Below are 20978 nucleotides of genomic sequence, written 5' to 3'. Positions count from 1 at the left end.
TCCATAGCCTATATGGAGCTGATCTGTTCTGACATTCCATATGTTGATCCTTCCTCTTCGATGTCTCCCTTTTGACTGATTGATACCTGTCCATTTAAACTCTAGACGGGCCTGCCCCAAAGTTATTAGTGAAAACTAGAGTTCTCAACAGGCCTGAAAATGAAGGCCCGGCCCTACCTGGGCCCTCATCAAACCCAGCTATACCTCAGTCTATGCTGTACACTCAAGACACTGCCCCCGCTGCCACCCTTAAGATCTCCATATATGGAGCAGACCTGTTCTGACATTCCATTTGTTGATCTGACCTCATCAAACCCTGTACACTCAAGACACGCTCCATATAGGGCCAGTACAGAATTAATTCCGTATGTTGATCTGACCCCCCATGCCAAAGCGCCAGCGCTCGCCTGATGCCCAGCAGTCTGCTGTCACCCAGGCGGATGCGTGGACGGGGCGAGGTCGCTCTCGCCCTCAGGAGTCTTACTGGTATTTACAACTATCGTTATCATAGCCAAAGTATTTACTGTTTTTTTTTCACTAGGTTACTAGTTGCTTTTGATTATTATTACACTATAGCCTACATTAATCACTTCAGCTCGGCCATTTGAAAATGGCAGATCTGCACAATGAGTACTTTCTACTTTTGTATTACTTTAAGTAAATTTTTATACAAACACTCTTGTACTTTTACTCAAGTACATTTTGAATTCCGGACTTGTACTTAAGTTGTAGGCTTGTAGCAGAGTATCTCTACTTAAGTAAAAAGTGTCGTTTTTCCCAGGTCCAGCACTGAGTGACAATTTCGTTCAGGCATTGTGTTTGGTGTCTTTTGGGTCCCCGCTCTGTACATTTTGAAACCGTCGCGGCGAGCAGCGCAAAGCTCAGGGCCAGGGCAGAGCACTGAGCAAGCAGAAGCAGCTATCTGCGGTAGCCAGAGGAGTGGATGTCAGGTGGGCATTATGTGAAATTCACTCAAGCTGGTAATATAATAAACAAAGCTAGTACGGCTTCACTGCAGTAGACAATGTATATATGACCCGTTCTCCAGTGACGCATTAATGTTTGCTAACGCTAACGGTTAGCTTAGCTTGCCAATTAGCCTAGATGCTAACGTTAGCATGTTCGATAAAGCCCATATTTTATAGTTGGTTGGTGCCGGTGTCGCGCACCAAAAATAGCCGATCTACAAGCTCACTGTGTGAGCGACACCCGCACGCAACTAAGCATGTAAACTAAACACAACTGAGGACATTTGGCACCGGAACAGGGCAAGAAAAAACTAATCCCAATTTCATCGGAATTTTGAGTAAAAAATATTACGAATGTTATTGTGGAGAAGATTTGTCCTCGCTCGCACGAGCCCTCCCTTGGAAGTGAGCATGCGCACAGCGTGTTGTAAACAATGAGACTATTCCAGACCGTCTTGAGCATTGTGTCTCACCCAACAGTTTATCTGCTGGCAAAATAAGACGACTTTACACCGCGTTTGGTTATCATAAGACATAAAAATGGTGCTTGGTAAGTAGTGAGACGCATTTGTCAGCCGATGTCATGATCTGTAGTTCGATTAGATCAGCATCATGTCATTGTTGTTATAGCGTGAAAATAGACCATCACTTGGGCGTGACAGCGTGCGATTATATTGTGTGACATTGTTTATTTTCCTATTCCCCGCTACGGTGTTATTATTTAGATATAAATGCTTGCCATTTGGACTGTTAGTTTTCGCTTAGAATACACTACAGTGTAACATTGTAGATTTTCAACCGCCTGCCACCTATGAGAGCTTCTCACTCCCATCCCGGCTGGCGGTACTACCGTACTTGTTGGTTAGCTACCGTGGCTAGCTCACCAAGATAATCCTCTAGTCTACATTCTAGGCGGCGTGTTTTTAAACGTAAAATGACACGTCGGCTATAGTTTTCTGAATAAATCTCTAAGGAAACCCAACTGTATGTAATTGGGCGTTGAATAGCAGCTAATAATCAATTTATGTAGCAATGCATGCTAGTTTTGGGAAACCTACTTGGACATGCTTAATGACATGGCTTTACTGGTCCATTCCATATTGGGCAACGTTGGTTAAGACTTTCCCTGAATGGAAAGCATTTATTGGCAAGGTGTGCACAACTGGCACTATTATTAGTCTATTTGTCGTGGTTGTTGAAATGTGATTTGGTTTGTACTGTAGGCAGCTGAAGTATGGAGGCGGTTCTGACCAGGTTGAGGGGGCTGAGTGCTGACGAACTACGAGGGGAGTTTGCCAAAGCGGACCTGAAGTGTGGCCCCATCACAGCCACCACCCGTGCCATCTTTGAGAGAAAGCTGGCCAGAGTCCTTGCAAAGTCAGAGGACAGCTGCAGCACAGAAACGGACAGCAGCTCAACTCCAAACGACTCGGGTAGTTCAGCCTCTTCCAGCACTGACCAGAACTCGGCACCATGTGCCACATCAGCAAGTGCACTAACTGTCAACAACACCAGCAGTACCAGCCCTCCCCAGGCTGCCAGTGAAGATGTGGACTTTGGTTATGGCATGGGACTCAACCCTCCTGAGGAAGAAGAAATCTCCGTCAAGTCAAGGACCACCTCAAACTTTTCTGCAGAGGGCAGTTGTCCTGACACTCCCTCAAAGCATGAACAAGTGTCTCAAACCTTCTTTGGAGTATGTCCGGTGTGGGAGGATGTATTTGCTCGAAATGGTAAGAGACACAGGTTGTTACTTGTCTTGTTGTGCTAGTAATACATTTGTTGGAAAACATTTTAAAGGTGTTCCTCACCCACCAAATTTGTCCCTTTTCTATCTATTACTAGAATTCTTGGAGATTGTCACATTCTTGAAATAATACAATTCTTATGTCAATAATTTGATGACCAGCAGTGGTTCTTTATCGAGACACAAAGGGATAGATATATATAGGGGGAGTCTATCCCTGGCTTTAACAACATCAAGACTATATAAAAAAATATTTTGTAAACTCCATAACAACTCTCACATTGTAATTTAGGTGTTGAAGGTTATAAACAGTTTTTTTGTTTCAATATAGGTTTGCTGCTGTTAAACTTGGGCTATCTCTGGTCAATAGTCTTACTGCTCTTGCTGCCGTACATTGCATTAAGGCTATGGAACTGATTGGCTTCCTGCCTCGCATGAAATGCAGACCAGCCTCTCTGTAGCGAAAATACAAATAATGTTTTACCTACTCACCAATACAAAGACGGGTTGTGTAATTAGAAAGCCTACTTTCCTTAGTGGACACACCACACGTACAGTATAAATGCACTTTTTGGCCAGAAAGGGATTTTTTATTTTTTTTATTTTAGTTACTCCACTGCTCCCTCTACCTATATTGCCAAGAGAAAACCCTCATTGAGAATATTTTTCCACCAGGTGAAGAAAAATCCCTTTCTGGCCAAAAAGTGCATTTATAGGTGTGGTGGAGGGCTCAAAGTGTGTCCACTAAGGAATGTAGGCTTTCTAATTACACAATCCGTCTTTGTATTGGTGAGTAGGTAGAGGTAGGGAGAGGCTGGTCTGCATTTATGCGAGCCCAGGAAGTCGACAGTAACATAGCTCTAAATGCGACGGCATTAGAGCTATGGACCAGAGCTAAGCTTGGGCCCATATTCTTCAATTAATTTAACATTCTCTTCCCATTCTATTCTCTCACACCATGAGCTTAATTGATTGGCTATTTTCATCAAATTACATACAAAGAAGTATAAATCAGGCTTTAGTCACATGTTGTTTTTGGTGCAAGGAGTTACAAGGGCAGCCATATTGCTTAACCTCTGAAATAGCACAGACGATGATGGGGATGATGACGTTTTGAGCTGGAGCCATCCCCAAGTCTCCGATTGAAAATGTCAAAATCGATTAAAATACAATAAGTCTTAATCTAAGGCTATATCAGACCACATGTTTTGCTAGCAAGTAGCAACTGCAATAACAGAAGGTCTCCTAATTACTTTTTTCTACCTAATAAGACAGTTTAAAATGAATGTCAAACATTCACTTTTGCATTCAGTGTCTTTTTGACAGCCACAAACATCAACACAATGAATAATGATATGTTCTTTGTTTTGTGCAGAGAGGGCACATGTATATACAGATAAGAAAGAGGCCCTCCAGGTGGTAAAGATGATGAAGGGAGCCCGCTTCAAAGCTTTCTCTAACCGGGAGGATGCTGAGAAATTTGCAAAGGGAATATGCGACTATTACCCATCTCCCCACAAGTCCATGTCCTGCGTTTCCCCAGTCAAACTAGGACTAGTCTGTAAGGGTAAGTATGGTCAGATGGGTGAGACAATTGTTTTTGCAAAGATGGTGGTATAGCAAAGCTAGTTTTGTAATATATTTAATCCGCATGTAGGTCCTTGAGGAAGAGCAACAAAGAGAAAACATACAGTGTATACAGTATCTGATGCAGCCTGATGGCGATTCCAGGGTTGGTTTATCGTCTGTTTTTTTCATTGGTTTGGTTTTGATTGATTGAGCTCTTCATTGAAAATTAAATAACTAGATAAAGTGCCCCTCGGGGCACAGGTCTCCTCACTGTGTTCATGATTTGAGGCTTTTTGTTCGAAACGGGCCAATCCTGCAAACTTTGAAAGTCAATGTTAGCAAATTAGGATGGAATATGAAATATCGGACAGATCCGTCTTGAACGCACACGCTATAGAGATAGTGTGTAACGATTTGCGGAGGAGTAATATATGTTTTTCAAAAGTCTGCCTCCTGGTGGCGCTATAACAGGCCGTTGTGGAAAATTTGGGGCAGAGGTTCATTGTTGGCATCCAGGGAGTGTGCGTGCAAAATTTGGCACCGACCGGGTTAACCCATTCCCCGCTTTTGACATAGATCTATGTCATTTCAAATAGTCTGGCTGCTCGCCATTGGCATGATCTACTCCAAATGGTCTTTTAGTGGTGAATATGATCGATCAGGTTGTAATGCTACTTACATTAACACTGTGTTGCTAGGTGATAGTGTAAACGGCAATGGCACGTGCCTTCTTGATCGGCGCACGCACCCGAACCCACTCTTCTCTGTTTCTTTTGATCGCCTTTATCTACAATTCCTCGTCCCAGAATGGGGTGATGGGTTAAATACAGATTAGCAATAGACTTGTCCAGGATTGTTCAGTCTAAAATACCAATGTGTGATACCAGTTTAAAAGAATGATGGAAACAATGTTTTCTTTCCCCGTTTCTTTTCTTGATGCTCCATTCTAGCTCTATAGTGCTGTTTTTTTTAATTAGTGATGGGATTTGTTACTGTACAGCACTAGATGAAACTGCTGTGAAAAGTAGGACCTACCTAGCCTGAGCTAATGTGTTAGGTTTCTGGTCTAGAGGGGCGGGTCGCGGCATAGATTTGCACCCGCCCTGATTGGATCTCACCGATCTGTCAGTCACCCCCGGCAGCTCCTCTCCCCCCAGTGCAGCGCTACGTCACATAATTTGGAGCGACGCCCACCCGGAAGGGTTGACTCCCACCTCTAGCTAAGAGCGGCTTTCATTTTTTGCACAGACGAAAATGAAAGCCTGGTACCGACTACCAAGGCTAGGACCTACCTGAACAGTGCTAGAGTTTTGGGTCCATTCTATTACTTCCATTCTACTATTTTGGATAGTTCTAGACCACCTACACCTACTGTATTAGCGACGTTGCCATGTGCCATTGGCTATTTTTGAGAATTTTAAGACTTTTGAAAACCTTCACCTATAATGACATGCCCTTGGGATACCAGGGGCCTGTTTCACGAAACTTGGATTAGGGATTAAGCCAGGATTTAACGGATATCCTGGTTTAAAATATCCTGGATCAGTGATTAATGTTGCCAGTAGGGATGCACCGAAAGGGAAATTCTTGGCCGAAACCGAATATAGGAAACAGTTGGCCGAATACCGAATAGCCGAATACTTCGTTGTAAAGCTACCTGATTATGGCAAAAGACATGATTATGGATTTTCATAATCGATTCATTGGGCGATTATTTAATTGATTAATCGGATTATGGCACCTTTTTGCAATTACCTTTAAAAAAAATGCTTCAAGTTATTGTAGGCATGTTGTAACTAACAATAAAGACAATACAAATGAATACTCATTCAAAATTAATATTTTACCCCCTTTTTTATACAATTTGATTTCATTGCCATTCCTTGTACTTGTAATGATACTGTAATCTGTAATGTTGACCGTGTATAGCTGACTGTCTTTCTTTCCATTTCCGTTTTGACTATTCGGTGATATTTTTCGGCCTATTTGAGCCGAAACCGAATAGGCCGAAAATACATTAGTTACCATGGAAACTAATGCTGTGGATTTAGCCTGCTCTCGACCAGGCTAACAGCCAGGTTTAACCTAATGCTGATGTCTGTGTTCATTAAGCAGTCAATCTGATCACAAAGTTGTACATGCCCAAAGTTGTGCATGTACAACTTCCTGGTCTCAACTGCGCATGTTTCTTTCCTTCCATGGAGCAACATGGCGTCGCCCGTACGGTCTCGTCTCGTCCTCTTTAGACAGTCTGTGGTTGAGACCAGGAAGTTCTACATGACAAATCATAGATATGGCACAAATGGCCCAGCAGATGGCGTGATGCCACTGAAAGGAGAGATGCTTACATCCAACCAACATTACTGTCTATGTGATGATCCATGCTGGTACTTACTTATCCACTTGCTGTTAACACGTTAATATAAAAGGTCAAATGCAATGACATTATATGTACAAGCTAAGGCTGTCCCCGAACATCCGGGAGTTCGAACGTTCGCTCATTAGGGTTGTCACTCTAATCTTAGTTAATGGGCGTGAACCATTCGTTTGTTTTTATTTATTTATTTATTTTATTTTATTTTCCTTTTTTTAACTCTAATATATCTCGGAGAGAATGCGATGTGCACAATAAGAGTACTATGTTCATGTTGTGTTTACATGTTACATGTTTGGATGTTATTAATTAATAATGGTGTTAAGCACCCTAAAAACAGGGCTAGGGTACAGCCTTAGTACAAGCATCTCTCCTTTCAGTGGCATCACGCCATCTACTGGGCCATATCTATGATTTGTCATGTACGAGTCCACCGTATGGTCTTTGCTTCCCGTCCTCTTTAGATAGTCCTTGGACTACATGTTGTCTCAGTAAGACAGCCCTCCCCCTATCGACAAGAAAAAGCAGTGCACCAAAGCATTATGGGAATTGTAGTCCAGGAAGGAAGTGAGCCCAGTGTCGATGACATCAGACACACTGGGCTCACTGGTAAAATCTAAAATATCTAAAACCACATATTGCATGCATAAAACCCCCCAGGAAAGTGTTCTAAATCTTCTAAACGTCGTTAACATACCCGTATATATTTTTGCTAAAAGGGTGAAGTGTCCCTTTAATTCCTGGATTAGTTGATCCAAGTTTCGTGAAACAGGCCCCAGGTTGAAAGTGGTTGAAAATCGGGACCAATAGGCTGCATTATTTACCGATGTAAAAAGAAGAGAGAAAAAAATCGGCCAAACTGATGTATCGGTCAGGCTGTAGTTACTTGAAGTTTCACACTCCTGTATTGTCATCATGTTCCTTTTGATTACAGACAACATGGAAGTGGACACTATCAATCGAGAGCGAGCCAACAGTTTCAAAAGCCCCCGAACACAAGACCTGACTGCCAAGCTGAGGAAGGCTGTAGAGAAAGGAGACGAGGGAGCCTTCAGTGAGCTAGTCTGGAGCAACCCTCGCTATCTCATTGGATCTGGAGACAACCCTACAATTGTACAGGTGAGCAGATATGTGGATTATGTACACATCTGATTCATGTTTTTCACCTAAATGTCTCTACAACACAATGAGATTGGAACCATATAATGGTAACTGCATTGTTTGTGGGAATGGCCCATCACACAGATGTCTAAATTATACAGAAGGTTGATAATACAAGAAGTTCAGAGAAATATTAGATGTTAGCGTGCAGTAATCTCCTACCACTGATGATATGGAAGCCTGGTAGATGTGTTGGATAATATACAACTAACCCCCACAACAGTTATTGGTTATCAGTTAACCAGTTAAACCTTGATTATGACAACCTTGAGGTCATGATGTTGACACAAAGGGAATTATTGTTTGTTATGGAAAATGACAGATTCCAAACTAGAGTATGAAGGTATTAAAAACATTTTGACCATTTTAAATAAAACCGTATTTAGATTTTAAAAAAGCGCTTTTTAAAATGATGTCTTCCTAGCCTATATAGTGACCAGATATGTCGTCTTATTTCTCTGTCATGCAACAAATTGTAAAGTGTGGTGAGTATACAGTCTTTAACGCTCTGAAAATACTTGGTGTGTTGTCTGAATGGAGTCAGTGTGGCAACTTCTTTCCAGTATCATTCCTGAACTTAATATCTATAAAGGCTGCCGGTAAATTTGAACAATCATGTCACGTGACGTCTTCTGTAGACTTGTCTTTGGTTTCCTTATCCTATCCTTCCTTATTGCCAGTGGATTAAAATTTTATTCATTCTTGTATGCATTTAAATAGCACTCTTATCCAGATTGAGTTCCAGTAGAAAAATGTCTACAAGACTACTACACAGTGAAGTATCTAACTCTTGAGTGTACAAATTGCTATGGCTACTCTGAAATATTAACCCATTTTAGGCGGGAACCCCTTTTGGTGTTAGCATTATGTTATGCTTTAGCTATTGAAAAATAGCAGATCTACAAGCTCATAGCGCGCCACCGAGTGTCGCTACGAGCTTGTAAGTCTGCTATTTTAGGAAAATTGAAGAATGACTGACATAGAAACATAGCTTTTTCAGAAAACTGTCAGGATGTAGAAGACATTTTTAGAATCTGATCTCAGGTCAGAATGGGTTAACACTCATTAGGCTTCTACGGTGTAATTTATTACAATCAGCCAGTAGGGAGGAGTACATGGATAATCCTCATATAAAGGCCAGTTCAGCTCAAACATTCGCAAACGATACAAAAACCCTTCGTGTAAACCCCCTTGTTGAAAGCCTTTGGCTGGCGACTCTTGGCATCTGGAAAGGCAGAACTTGTCAAGTGAGAGTTCAAGAGTTTTAGAATGTAACATGCACTTCCCCATAACACCCATGGTGGGCTCAAAGTTATAATAATATAATTTGGTTACATGCTTGAGAACTGTCCTCTTCATTTACCCATCCTATAACTAATAGGAGTAGTGAGCGATATTCACAGCACTATGGGAGCAGTTTGGAGCCAAGTCTTGTTCAGGGACCCGACCCCTGGGGATATTGTTTTGTTGTGACTTGGCCAGTTTTAAAACTGTTTTTTTTGCATTATTTTGTATGTTTCGCATTTGATTCTAAATATTTGATCAGAAATGGCCTTAAGAGAATACTAATGCATGAAATGGGAATATGGGTGGGGGTGTAGCCGCAATTTGCAACTCTAGATTGTTTTTATTATAGGATGAATCTAGTTTTAGTTTTAGTTTTAGTTTATTCGCGCAATAAAAACAGTACAAAAAGGTAACATCAATAAAAGAGAAGTGTGTGCAGGTGAGAAAAGAAACCCAGGAGGGCTTATATGTGGTTCTCACCAAAGTTAATATACAAATAGTAAGACAAAGTAATTAAACATAGGTATGGAAAATAACAAAAACTACAAGAAATACATTATTTACACTTGTGAGTGTGTGTGTTTGTGTGTATGTGCGAGCGTGTGTGCGTGTCTGAGTCAGTATGTCTGAGTATGCACAATAAGGCTACATTACGTTAGAATCAATTGGAGAGGGTAACTTCAAGAGGCTGGCCCTCAATCTATGTTTAAAGTTACAGAGTGAAGATGAGGAGTTTGCAATAAGTATGTGTGAATTCCAGACTAAAGAACCTCTGACTTTTATGGAGAATCTATAGTTGCAATACCCTCCATTGACTCCCTACTCATCCAAATTGCGTTTGCGATTTGCTTGTATTAAACAACGTTAAACTCACCAAAATTGCAGCTGTAGGCCAAGCTAGAATTATCCTCTTTCAATCTGCCGAGCTTGTTTTTCATACAAATCCACCGTAGACATGTTATGAGCTACTTTCCCGTCAAGAAAAGTGTTGCAGTTTGGAAGCACTCGTTGCGCTGCTGCCTCCTGCATTATGTGCAGATTCAAAACGGGTGGGATGCAGGGCCGTTCAGTGACTTACGACGAGTGCTTCCAAACTCCAGCACTTAGAAAAAGAATCACCTGCACAGAATGTCTTGACAAAGTAGTGTCTATGTCTACGGTGGATTTTTATGAAAAACAAGCTCGGCAGATTGAAAGAGGATAATTCAAGCTTGGCCTACAGCTACAGCTTTAATGTCGTTTAATACAAGCAGATCGCAAACGCAATTTGGATGAGTAGGGAGTCAATGGAGGGTATTGCAACTCTAGATTCATCCCATTATATAAAAATCGAGAGTTGCAAATTGCGGCTAGGTGGGGGTGGGGACATTTCAGCCCTTTTTATCTGTCTTCCAATATTTAATAGCAGTGTATTTTGATGCACTCCTTTTGATCACTATATATTTTGATGTTTCACGGATTTGATTCTAGAAATATGGGTGGGGGTGGTGACATTTCAGCCTTTTTATCGGTCTTCCAATATTTAATAACGGTGTATTTTGATACACTCCTTTTGATCACTATATAATATATTTTGATGTTTCACGGATTTGATTCTAGATGCAAAAATGATATATTGAACAGACATTTCCTAGACATCTGAAGATTATACTCCTCCTAAGGTCATTAATAATGTAATGACATTAAACAACCGTTTGCTGTTATGCTCTGCTTAGGAGGGTTGCCGCTACAATGTAATGCACGTTGCTGCCAAGGAGAACCAGGCGGGAATTATCCAGCTGCTACTGGACACTCTGGAAAACCCTGAGTTCATGCGGCTCATGTATCCCGACGACAAGGATGTCATGCTCCAAAAGCGCATCCACTACATTGTCGACCTTTACCTCAACACTCCCGATAAGGCTGTGAGTTTACACTTCACTTCACACCACTGATGCCCACACATCAGTATCCATAACCTGTCCCCTGCATTGCAGACCTACATTATACCACAACACTCTTGATGAGGTTATTAGCTCCAATTGTTTAGTAAAACTTAACATAATGCATCCACCGAATCACTAACTAAAACTTACCCATATCCCTGTAAACAGTCATTTCATTTGAATGTGAATTATGGCTGTCAGTTCTCTCATCATTTAAATCCAAAGATAATAAAGGTAAAGGCATCACTCTTCTTGGATGCCTTTTCCCGTTACAATGTGATACCAGTGATCGGACTAGTTTGGGGAGGCCCATATGAACACAATGTGGAGGTCCTGGAGGATAATAAAACTAACACTTGCATTTGAGAACCACTGTGCTAATTCCTCCAGCTTTGTGCCCTCAGCAGTACCTTCCCTTCACTGTCATAAATACAGGCTCCAAAAGAAGGATTCAAGAAAAGTAATAGCTGTGTTCATGTTTTCTGTTCTGCTCTGTCTCAGGGCTTTGAAACGGCTCTCCATTTTGCCTGCAAGTTTGGCTGTCCAGAGGTGGTTAATATTCTCTGCTCACACCCTGACATCGACAAGAACTGCAAGAACAAGTATGACCAAAAGCCCTGTGATGTAAGCTATTTTTTATTATATTCTCATTAACACCTCAGCCATAAATGGGTTAACATTCTCTTAAAACAATCTCTAGCTAAACAGACCTATATTCCTTAAAACATTATACATTTTGCCCTCTCCTCTTCAGGTCATTTGTGACAGAAGAAACAAAACTCAAGAAGTGAGGCAGAAGATCTGTGAATATTTGGAAGGTAAGCAGTCTAAGCACACTGCTTGAGTTTTTTCATGCAGAACAAATATGTTCCAAATGGGGGGGCTGGGGGGTGATATCAAACATCCCACGATTCTGGTTAAGAAGTTGAAGGCCGTTTTTAAATAACCGCTACATGAGAAATGTCTACTGGAGGTTTATTATCATTTTCCAACAATAATAATGTAAATTAAGGGGATCATTTTTCTGTGTCTGGTGCGTGAGTATTGTTTCCGTAGGAGGCGAGATGGGGCTTGTGATTGGCTGAAGCGGGGGGCCCACTGAAAACAAGCGCTCCCTTACGTCTCGCATCCTACGGAAACAATAATATCGTCTGGTACTGTACTACTGACTCCCTCCTTTAACTACGACACCATCACCATGGTGCAACCAACTGACGATTCAAAACGGTTGAGGGTTCATAAGCAGGTGTAATGGGGTTAGTGCACAGACTATGTATGTATTACTATTTATATATACTTTGTCTTTGTCTGTTGTGCCCGAACGACCCTCCGCGGTTATGGGATTCCGTGAGTGTGTGTTATAAATGAGTGTAGTTCAGTGCCCTTTAGTTTTCAATGTTTGTGATTTTGTGTGTGACTAAAGTTTTAGTTTAATTTACACAATAGTTATTTTAAAAACAATGACTCGTGTGTCTCAGACCGCTGCTATATACCATTACTGAGGGCTACAGACAACTCTGCTCAGCCTGTGATTGGTGCACCCTGGTCTCCTGCTCAGCCTGTGATTGGTGCACCCTGGTCTCCTGCTCAGCCTGTAATTGGTGCAAACTGGTCTCCTGATCCATTGGACAGTCGCTCTCGTTCATACTCGTCCCCACAAAGTACAAGAAGTCCCAAGGATCCAGTCATGGCAGTCAAAGCCTTTGCTGGCCCACTGAGCCCTTCTAAGGCAAGTTCCATCTCTCTCTTAACCCATTCTGACCTGAGATCAGTCGTTCTTTGATTTTTCAAAAATAGCAGACCTACAAGCTCGTAGCGCGCACTATGAGCTTGTAGATTGTACAAGCTCAAAAAAGCTTGTAGAAAAAATATTTTATTACTTAACCCATTCTGACCTGAGATCAGATTCATACAAGGTTTCTACTGGACACGCAACTGGTCTGATTAAACCATTCTGACCCGAGATCAGATTCTAAAAAATGTCAGTCATTCTTCGATTTTTCAAAAATAGCAGACCTACAAGCTCATAGCGCGCCACTCGGTGGCGCGCTATGAGCTTGTAGATCTGCTATTTTTCAATAGCTTAAAGCATAACATGATGCCAACACCAAAATGGGTTCCCGTTCAGAATGGGTTAAAGGTGGCTAATTTTACTTTATACGTTTATTCCATATGTAGCCCTATTCAAGTTTTATTTATTTTTGCTGTTAAATGTTTCCCTTTGCCAACCTGTAGTGCTAAACATGGATTCCAGTGGCACTATAGAAATTGTTTTTTTACAAGTGGCTTGAAAAGCCAGCTGTCAACAAACACCCAGAGCCGAGGACTAGTGGCGATTGAGAGGCAAAAGTGCTGTGCCTTAAGTTTGCGCCACTGAGGGAAAAAAAATCCTTTCATAATTTGTGTGTGTGTGTGTCACTTGTAAATTACTTTTCACTTCTTGTTTTATTGGTCTTCTAAGGACCCATTTATACTGCAGTCACATCAAGTCAAATCCGATTGTTTTCACCCGGCCTGACCTTTCACACAGACGTTTGCAACAAGTGACCGGATCCGATCTGTGTGTTCAGTTTGGCAGATATAGCCTGAATCAGATCTGTGCCACATCCAGATTGGAATCTGATTAGTTTAAATAAGTCTATACGCAAACAAGTCACATACTGTACAAGTCACATGGAATCTGATTTAGATCAGGTTGTTGCATTCAGACTGAGACGGATCTCTTCAAATCATATTTGAATTAAATTTGGAACCACCTCTGAATGTGGCTCAGGTCACAAATGTAGGCCGTAGGTGGAGCTTAGCAAAAGGTCTATTCTCCTGTTTGCTATGATTTCAAATAGGGTTGCACCGAAAGGGAAATTCTTGGCCGAAACCGAATACCGACTATAGGAAACAGTCAGCCGAAAACCGAATATCTGAATATGATTAATATTATATATCTTTTTTCCTACCATTGCTGTCATGGCCGTACCTTAAAGCTACCTGATTTATGGCAAAACGTAACTTAAAAAATAATCACTATTATGGGTCCATAAAACATTGATTCAGCTCTTTTGAATGCATTAATTGCATACACTATTCGGTGATATATTTTCTGCCTATTCGGGCCGAAACCGAATAGGCAGAAAATGATATTTTTTTGCCATTTTCTGCAAAATATTTTCTGCGGCCGAATATTCGGTGCATCACTAATTTCAAACCACAACACCGTATGCAGTTTTCAGAAAAGCAGACGGGTTAAACGCAAGAGAAATTAGTTGGAGGTCTGAAGTCCAACCTGTACTGAAATGGTGACATTTCCTCCAGGCAGAGGAGTTCCGCCGGGCATGGAAGACGCCGCCCAGAGACAGAGCACGGCATTTCCACCACATCCTCAAGTCAGACCCTGACCGTGGGGCCGAGAGAGTGGGCAGGTAGGGCCATTCACATCCATGCCTTACCAATACCAACCATACCAACCATCCAGCCATAATTCATCACAGGCTTTTCTCGTATGTCTGGTTGCTTTGGGCAGTGGTTTCTAAATGATGTGACGAAACAATGCTTTGAAGTTGAGTCAAGTCCAGGATTACCATGGGATTTTCTAATGAATTACAATCTGCTCAGTCAATAGAGCACTCGCCTTTCGACTGCAAGGTGTTGCGCTCCACCTCAGCAATCCATCTCCCAGCGGTCTAGTGCATTGAAACGGGGATAGACTCCCACACCCTGGATGATACCGACTATAAGCCTCTTTGTAATGACCTCACAGATGTACAACAAGAATCCCAATTGGGAATGAATGCCCCACTATGTAATGCATTACCTGCTGGCAAGAGTACCCGTCTGTCCTTTTTATGCCCATATACTGTATGGAGGTCCCTGATGTCATCCGTGTATGCCCAATTGCCCATATATGGGCGTAATGAATGATTGGAACTCCGGTTCTGAACAACCGTATACCCGGGCGACTCTATGCCGGGCACCTACATATGAAGACAATATACGTGTGCCATGAGAATGAGATTTTGAATTGACAATAATTGTCCCCAAAACTAATCCCAAAAGTTTGAAATACCTGGCTGGCCATGGTTAATTGCGAACGCAGTGAGCACTTACTATGAGACCTAGCAGATCATGTCTGTCTGTCTGTGTGTGTGTCTGTCTGTCTGTGTGTCTGTCCCGCTATCCAAATATGGAGTGTGTTGCATCAGCAATCACTCAGCTCCATATATGGGCACAAAAGGGGCCAGGTCCACTCAGCTCCATATATGGGCACAAATATATGGACACCATATAAGGAGTCCCCAAAGCAGCTATACGTCCAAAACCCAAATGTGTACGAGCTGCGTTCGCTTCCCGCGTTTGCGCGTCTTACTCGTGTCTCACCAGTCACCCACTATGTCACTGCTGGTGTGGGGACTGAACCAGTGACCATTTTACATGACAATTCCTCTACGACTAGGTCACCTTACTGCCCTGTTATCTTTGGAGTACCCTAGCTGTCTTGACCAAGGAAACGCAGTAAAGTACTTCTCTTTGTCCTACATAATAGACAAATTATTATAACACACTTGCCCAAACCAAAATGTTTTTACAATATAGATGCAGTTGTGACAACAAACTTGCTGAGCCTGAAACATGTTTCAATATAGATGCATACTGCTAAAAACTGCCAGATTACCACAGCTGTCTGTCTCTCGTAAATAGGCATCTGCTACTCCAACATTTTGTTCTATGCGTTTTGTTACTTAAACTGTCATCTAACTCTGTAGCCAATGAATAGTCTAAAAACGGTTTCATTTGTTCAGTTGATGTTCAGCTGATGTTGACTTTAAAGAACGTGCAAAGAATTTAGAAATTCAACATTCAGAAATATTCTATTTCTACTTTGTATAACAATGTAAGGGAAAATAATTAGCTGAAACATTTCTCTTCCCTTCCAATTTAGAAGCCTAAATACATTGTTGGATTGTTTAACTAAAGACATTTAGAATACATGGCACAGTATTAAGACGTATAGGGTCTAACTTTTTGTGTGAAGGAATACAAAACATTTTCTGACCCTGTCTTACCCTAGAGATCTGGCTCGTGAGATGGGGCACCCTTGGGCAGAGTATTGGGACTTCCTTCAAAGTTTTGTAGACCTTTCATCAGCCGAAGGCCTGCGTAAGCTTGAAGACTACCTCAACAATAAAGACTTCAGCCAGCGGGGTCATGAGGAGGCTGGGGAGAATGAGACCATCAACCGGTTCAGAACACCCTCTCCAGGTAGGCCAGGTATTTCTGTAATCCTATGACAATATCTACATTTAGGAATACTTTTTTTAAACATAATTTGGACCACAGGTGAAGGGTGTGTGTAAAAAGTATTGTAATTGGTTTGTTTTTCCTTACATGAAAACCGCAAATGATGGGATCTTGTACAAATAAGGAATTTGCCCATTTTTGTTTTACACGTGTAAACCTAACTAAAAGTGCCCAGGTTTATTCACATTCACATTACTTGATTTAGTAATTGTGTGAAGCATTTTGTAAATGTTTCTAGGTGAATGCTCTGCAAATATTACTACTGTTATTATTGTAGTTTTTACTGTACTGTATAGTGAATGTGTTCCTAAACACAGTACTTCAGTACTTAATACATCCATTAATCTCCCCTGCGGTTACAGGTAAGCCTAAGAAATTCTGCAACTCAATTTCTGTGGGCGCCTTCTTGGACGAAGGGGATGACATCACGCTGGAGGAGATGAAGAACCGGCAGAATGCAGCGCTATCCAGAACCATCACCTCCTCAGCACGCTGCAAGGACAGTGGCTCATTGAAGGGCGGCCATGAATTTCACATTTTGCCCATCGCTCCGGGGTTACACCACCACCGTGCCGACCTCATTGAGGCTGCGGCCGCGCAGGATCCGCTGTTCTGCTGCCAAGATGATGACCTCTTGTCTCCCGCTGCGGACTGTAAGAATGGATTATTCCCTTCCACCACCACCCCATTTTCCACCTCTTCCCGAGACAGGACTCGCAATGGAGACAAAGTGTCCCCCCGTTCCTCCACCTCATCCTCCTCTGCTTCCTGCCTCCTTTCTCCCATCTCCAACCTCATGGTGGAATTTGAGCGCATGTCGCTACAGGACTCACTCGATGGCCCTCCTGTCATCAGGGAGAGAAGGAGCAGTGGTGGCAGTAGGCACAGGGAAGCACGGGACGCCTCTCCCTCCCACTACAGCTCCGCTGGCATAGAGTTGAGCTCAGGGCTGGGTCGGCTGTCATTGGCTCACACTTGTCAAGACAGCGTGTTTGTCACAGGCAGCGAGGAGGCCAGTGAGGAGACTGGGTGGAGAACTGAAGGAGGAGGAAGTGAAGGGGAGGATGGGGATGTGAGTAGCATTGGAAGCTCGGAGGAGTACTTTGACACAGAAGACAGTCTGGATGGGCTGGGGGGCCAGAGGACTAGGGGGGCAGTGTCTGGCCGTACTCTCTGTGCCAGGTCCAAGTCGTGGGACCATGGAGGGCGGGATCTAAGCAGCTCTGGATCCTCTGGGTCGTCCTACAAGTCATTGGACAACTCAGAGTTCTTACCCAGGACACCGCCGCGCATTAGGAAAGGGCTTTTCCTAGATGGGTAAGTGACTCTACTTACTATACCCTAGTAAGTAAGGCTACTAGTCATTCATTCGAGAAAAACGTAGAGATAAGGGATTTTAAAACAGACTTTCGTGTATGTGTTAATTTGCTTTTCCTGTTTTCACAGAGAGTCGCCTACAAAGTTGGACAGGGATGTCTTGGTTGCAATCGAAGCCATCGACATTGACTCTCAAAAACACCCCTGCATTCATAAGTGGAAGAGCACAATAAAAAAATACTCCACATCAGACATGCAAAGGTTGGTAGCCCTTTTTGTGTTATGTGACGCATTTAGTCTTCATGCAAGTTTTATTAATTAAAATAAGCTTTGATGGCTCACTATGGGAGAGAGCGCCCTCGGGCGTGATCATAGAAGCATTATATCATGTGCTCACAGGCAAGGATTGTCTGGGCATATCACGTGGACAGGGGACGGATTTACCTCCCAAGGGCCCCCGGGCTAGACAACATCCCAGGGCCCCCCTGGGCTGCGCAGTGCGTTAAGAAATTGGGGTATTTTGTTTTAATTTCACTGTAATGTTGGGCTACCCCCCCCCCCCCCACTAGTAGCAAGTAGTGCACTAATGCAGTTTTACAGCAACATATTTCACAATGTGCTCTATAAAATCACAGTAAGAGAGATGAGCAATAAAGAAAGTGTAAAGCCACTAATAGTGCACTAATGCAGTTGCCAGTTTTACAGAAAAATATTGGGGGTATTTTGTTTTAATTTGTCTAATATTTGGCGTACCCAGCCCCCCAAAAGAGAGAGAGATATACAGACAGACAGGTAGGTCATTGTGCATGGCAGGCTTTAGGGCTTTTCACAACTACCCCACAACACAGCATCACTGTCTGAGCAGAAGCTCTCAATGTTTGGCAGTCGGGGCAGGGCTCGACAGTGCGACTAGGTACTCGCATTTGCGACTAAAAATATCACTGTGCGAGTTGTAAAATTCAATTTGTAGCACAGGTGCGACTACAGGATTTGACCATTCAATCGTGATAAAGACAAGTCTCTGTCTACAGCAAGTGTACATTCTATAGTCGTGGTTCTATACCTAAATTTATATTTCTGAACGGCGGTGTCGTTCGCCAAAAAGAGAAGAGCTACAAGCTAACAACGTTCATTTGAAGATCTGTCCCCTTTGCTCCCACTGCACCTCCCCTCCCTGTGTTGCTGCTCCGTGCTCTTCCCTGTCAGCGGCAGACAGAAAAGAAGTCAGAGCGAACTCAACGGGATAGCATTAGCATGATAGCACAGATTCAGAAGGAATTGCTTGGACTCCGACACGTTATTTGCAAAGTTTGTTTGTAATGTTCAAAGTTCAAACGTATCTTACTTTTAACCAAACGCGGGTGAAACAGCGTGCAGCCGTGCACGCACGCGCGCGCACACACATGGAGTGGACGCATTGATGTTTATCAAAAACAACCCTTGTTTAGCGTTTGCTTACAAAAGCGTGTGCCCAGCGTAAATGATAATGTGAATGACCGAACTGGCTGGATTACCGTATTAATATCAGTCAGTCAGTCAAAGCCAAGGAGAATGTTACAATACTAATTCACCATCGAGCAGCCTCTGCACTGTCTGAATGTCACACTAACATGATAGAACAGCAGGATAAAAACGGATAGCCTGTCTATCCATCCATGAGCAACATATTATCTATCTAGCGCTGGTCCATAGCTCTAATGTGTTGCACGTATTAGAGGTATGGAATGGAACAGAGCTACTATCGATCTATCTACAAAGTATTAGCATAAAACAAATTGATCATATATATTATATGAAAACAAACATAACAATGATATGATGAATATCACTATTTTGTGATAATTGCTGAAAAGATAGTGATATAATATTTTGACATATTATTTCCACCCTTACCTCATCACTTCATTAAAGAAAAATCACACCCATGTTAAGTGAGGGGCGCTCTTGTCATCATACATCATCAGATATCATCTCATACTGGCCAATCAGAATGCCTGTTGCCTGTGATTGATTAGCTGATTTGCTCGTTTACATATGACATACATTTTCCCTTCAATGTCAATGGCGTTTAATTTATGTCATATTTAGCAGAATTTTGACGTAATTTCTCTGTTGATCGTCAATGGCTCATTTTGAGATGTGTGGGGACAAAGGCTGTATATAGGAGGGGCTAGCGCCCCTTAAAAATACATCATTTTTCATCGTGCTCCTAAAATAATTTGTGTGCTACTAGATTTTTCAACTTAGGCGCACACGTGCTACTTGGAAAAATCCTAAGCGTCGAGCCCTGGTCGGGGGCCCCCGGGCTGCAGCCCACCCTAGCCTAACGGTATGCCTCACTTCACACGGGTGGGATCTTTGAGGGGTGCTAGCACCTCCTATATCCAGCTTTTGGTGTGTGTAGACTGCACAAACCTTGTCGGCTTGTCCTACACAAACGTAACCAGAAATGCACTCTGTCGAGGTGCCAACTTGCGCCTTTCACACAAGTCAGCCATACATGGCCTACTTGTGCGCAAGCAGAGTGCGCAAGTGCTGCTACTAACTAATGTCTATTACAACTGCTGTTCTAAATCCTTTAGACCCATTATTGACCTTATACCAACCTTGAAACGTGCCTTAGTTACGTCACCATCAACAGCCAATAGGGGACCCCCATTCTTACCCCGACGTACATGCATACCCAGCCAGTCACCAAACGTACCTTAGTTACGTCATCAACCAATCCCTGATTGGCTGAGGGACGCCACCGACATACGCAGCCGATTACAGTACTTGCACGCTCTGCTCACGCAATTAATAACATTAAAATTCCATTGACAATGAATGGACAATTGTGAGTGTTTGTGTAAAGACAAACATTGCGTAACACAAACGTTGATGACGAAGATGAGGACGTAAATTGTGATTGGCCGGAATGAGATGCCGTACGATGATAAGAGCGCCCCTCACTTCACACAGGTGTGTTTTTTATATTCTATTTCTACTACTCAGTAATATAATCCATACGTTTCCTCCAGCTGGCCCAGCCCTGCAGTGGTGAAGCCTCCCCTCCACAGCCACACCCCTGGGTCTCCCGCAGGCAGCAGCCTGGCATCCCCAGGCAGCCGCTTCAGCCCTGTCCGCCATGCGGCTGCCTCTCCAGAGTTCAGCCGCTACAGCCCTGCCCATGCTAGCTTCAACCAGTCATGTGTCAACAGTTATGTGTCCCGTTACGTGTCCCGCAACCCTTTTAATTAAGTGGTTGCTTCTTTATTTTATACTTTATTTTGGTGCTATTTCTATATGTTGTGTGTATATAGATTCCTTTTGGAAAATAAAGTTGTCAGATTTGGGAT

General features: G+C 42.6%; 1 protein-coding gene across 2 annotated transcripts; it reads left to right on the top strand.

The window, feature by feature from the left end:
- Positions 1-862: 862 nt before the first annotated feature.
- Positions 863-20978, top strand: ankle2 (ankyrin repeat and LEM domain containing 2). 2 transcript variants are annotated; one of them, XM_080765442.1, is made up of 13 exons: positions 863-950; positions 2192-2701; positions 4091-4282; positions 7593-7777; positions 10822-11010; positions 11533-11655; positions 11786-11849; positions 12510-12764; positions 14345-14447; positions 16094-16284; positions 16686-17640; positions 17770-17901; positions 20661-20978. In XM_080765442.1, exons 2-13 carry the CDS (start codon positions 2203-2205, stop codon positions 20878-20880), a joined length of 3108 nt encoding a protein of 1035 aa, XP_080621568.1. In that variant the 5' UTR covers positions 863-950; positions 2192-2202; the 3' UTR covers positions 20881-20978. The 2 variants fall into 2 exon arrangements, with proteins under 2 accessions (XP_080621568.1, XP_080621567.1); XM_080765441.1 differs by lacking the exon at positions 863-950 and adding an exon at positions 1407-1518.

Source organism: Protomyctophum bolini, assembly GCF_963924005.1.
Source record: "Protomyctophum bolini genome assembly, chromosome: 6".
Classification (NCBI taxonomy): Eukaryota; Metazoa; Chordata; class Actinopteri; order Myctophiformes; family Myctophidae; genus Protomyctophum; species Protomyctophum bolini.
Note: the sequence above shows the minus strand (reverse complement) of the source record. Positions and strands in the feature narration are given on the sequence as shown.

Coding starts and splice junctions, on each gene's coding strand:
- ankle2 (XM_080765442.1), top strand. CDS start 2,203: ATGGAGGCGGTTCTGACCAGGTTGAGGGGGCTGAGTGCTGACGAACTA. Junction 4,283..7,592: donor ACTAGGACTAGTCTGTAAGG/GTAAGTATGGTC, acceptor TTTTGATTACAG/ACAACATGGAAGTGGACACT. Junction 17,902..20,660: donor TCCACATCAGACATGCAAAG/GTTGGTAGCCCT, acceptor CGTTTCCTCCAG/CTGGCCCAGCCCTGCAGTGG.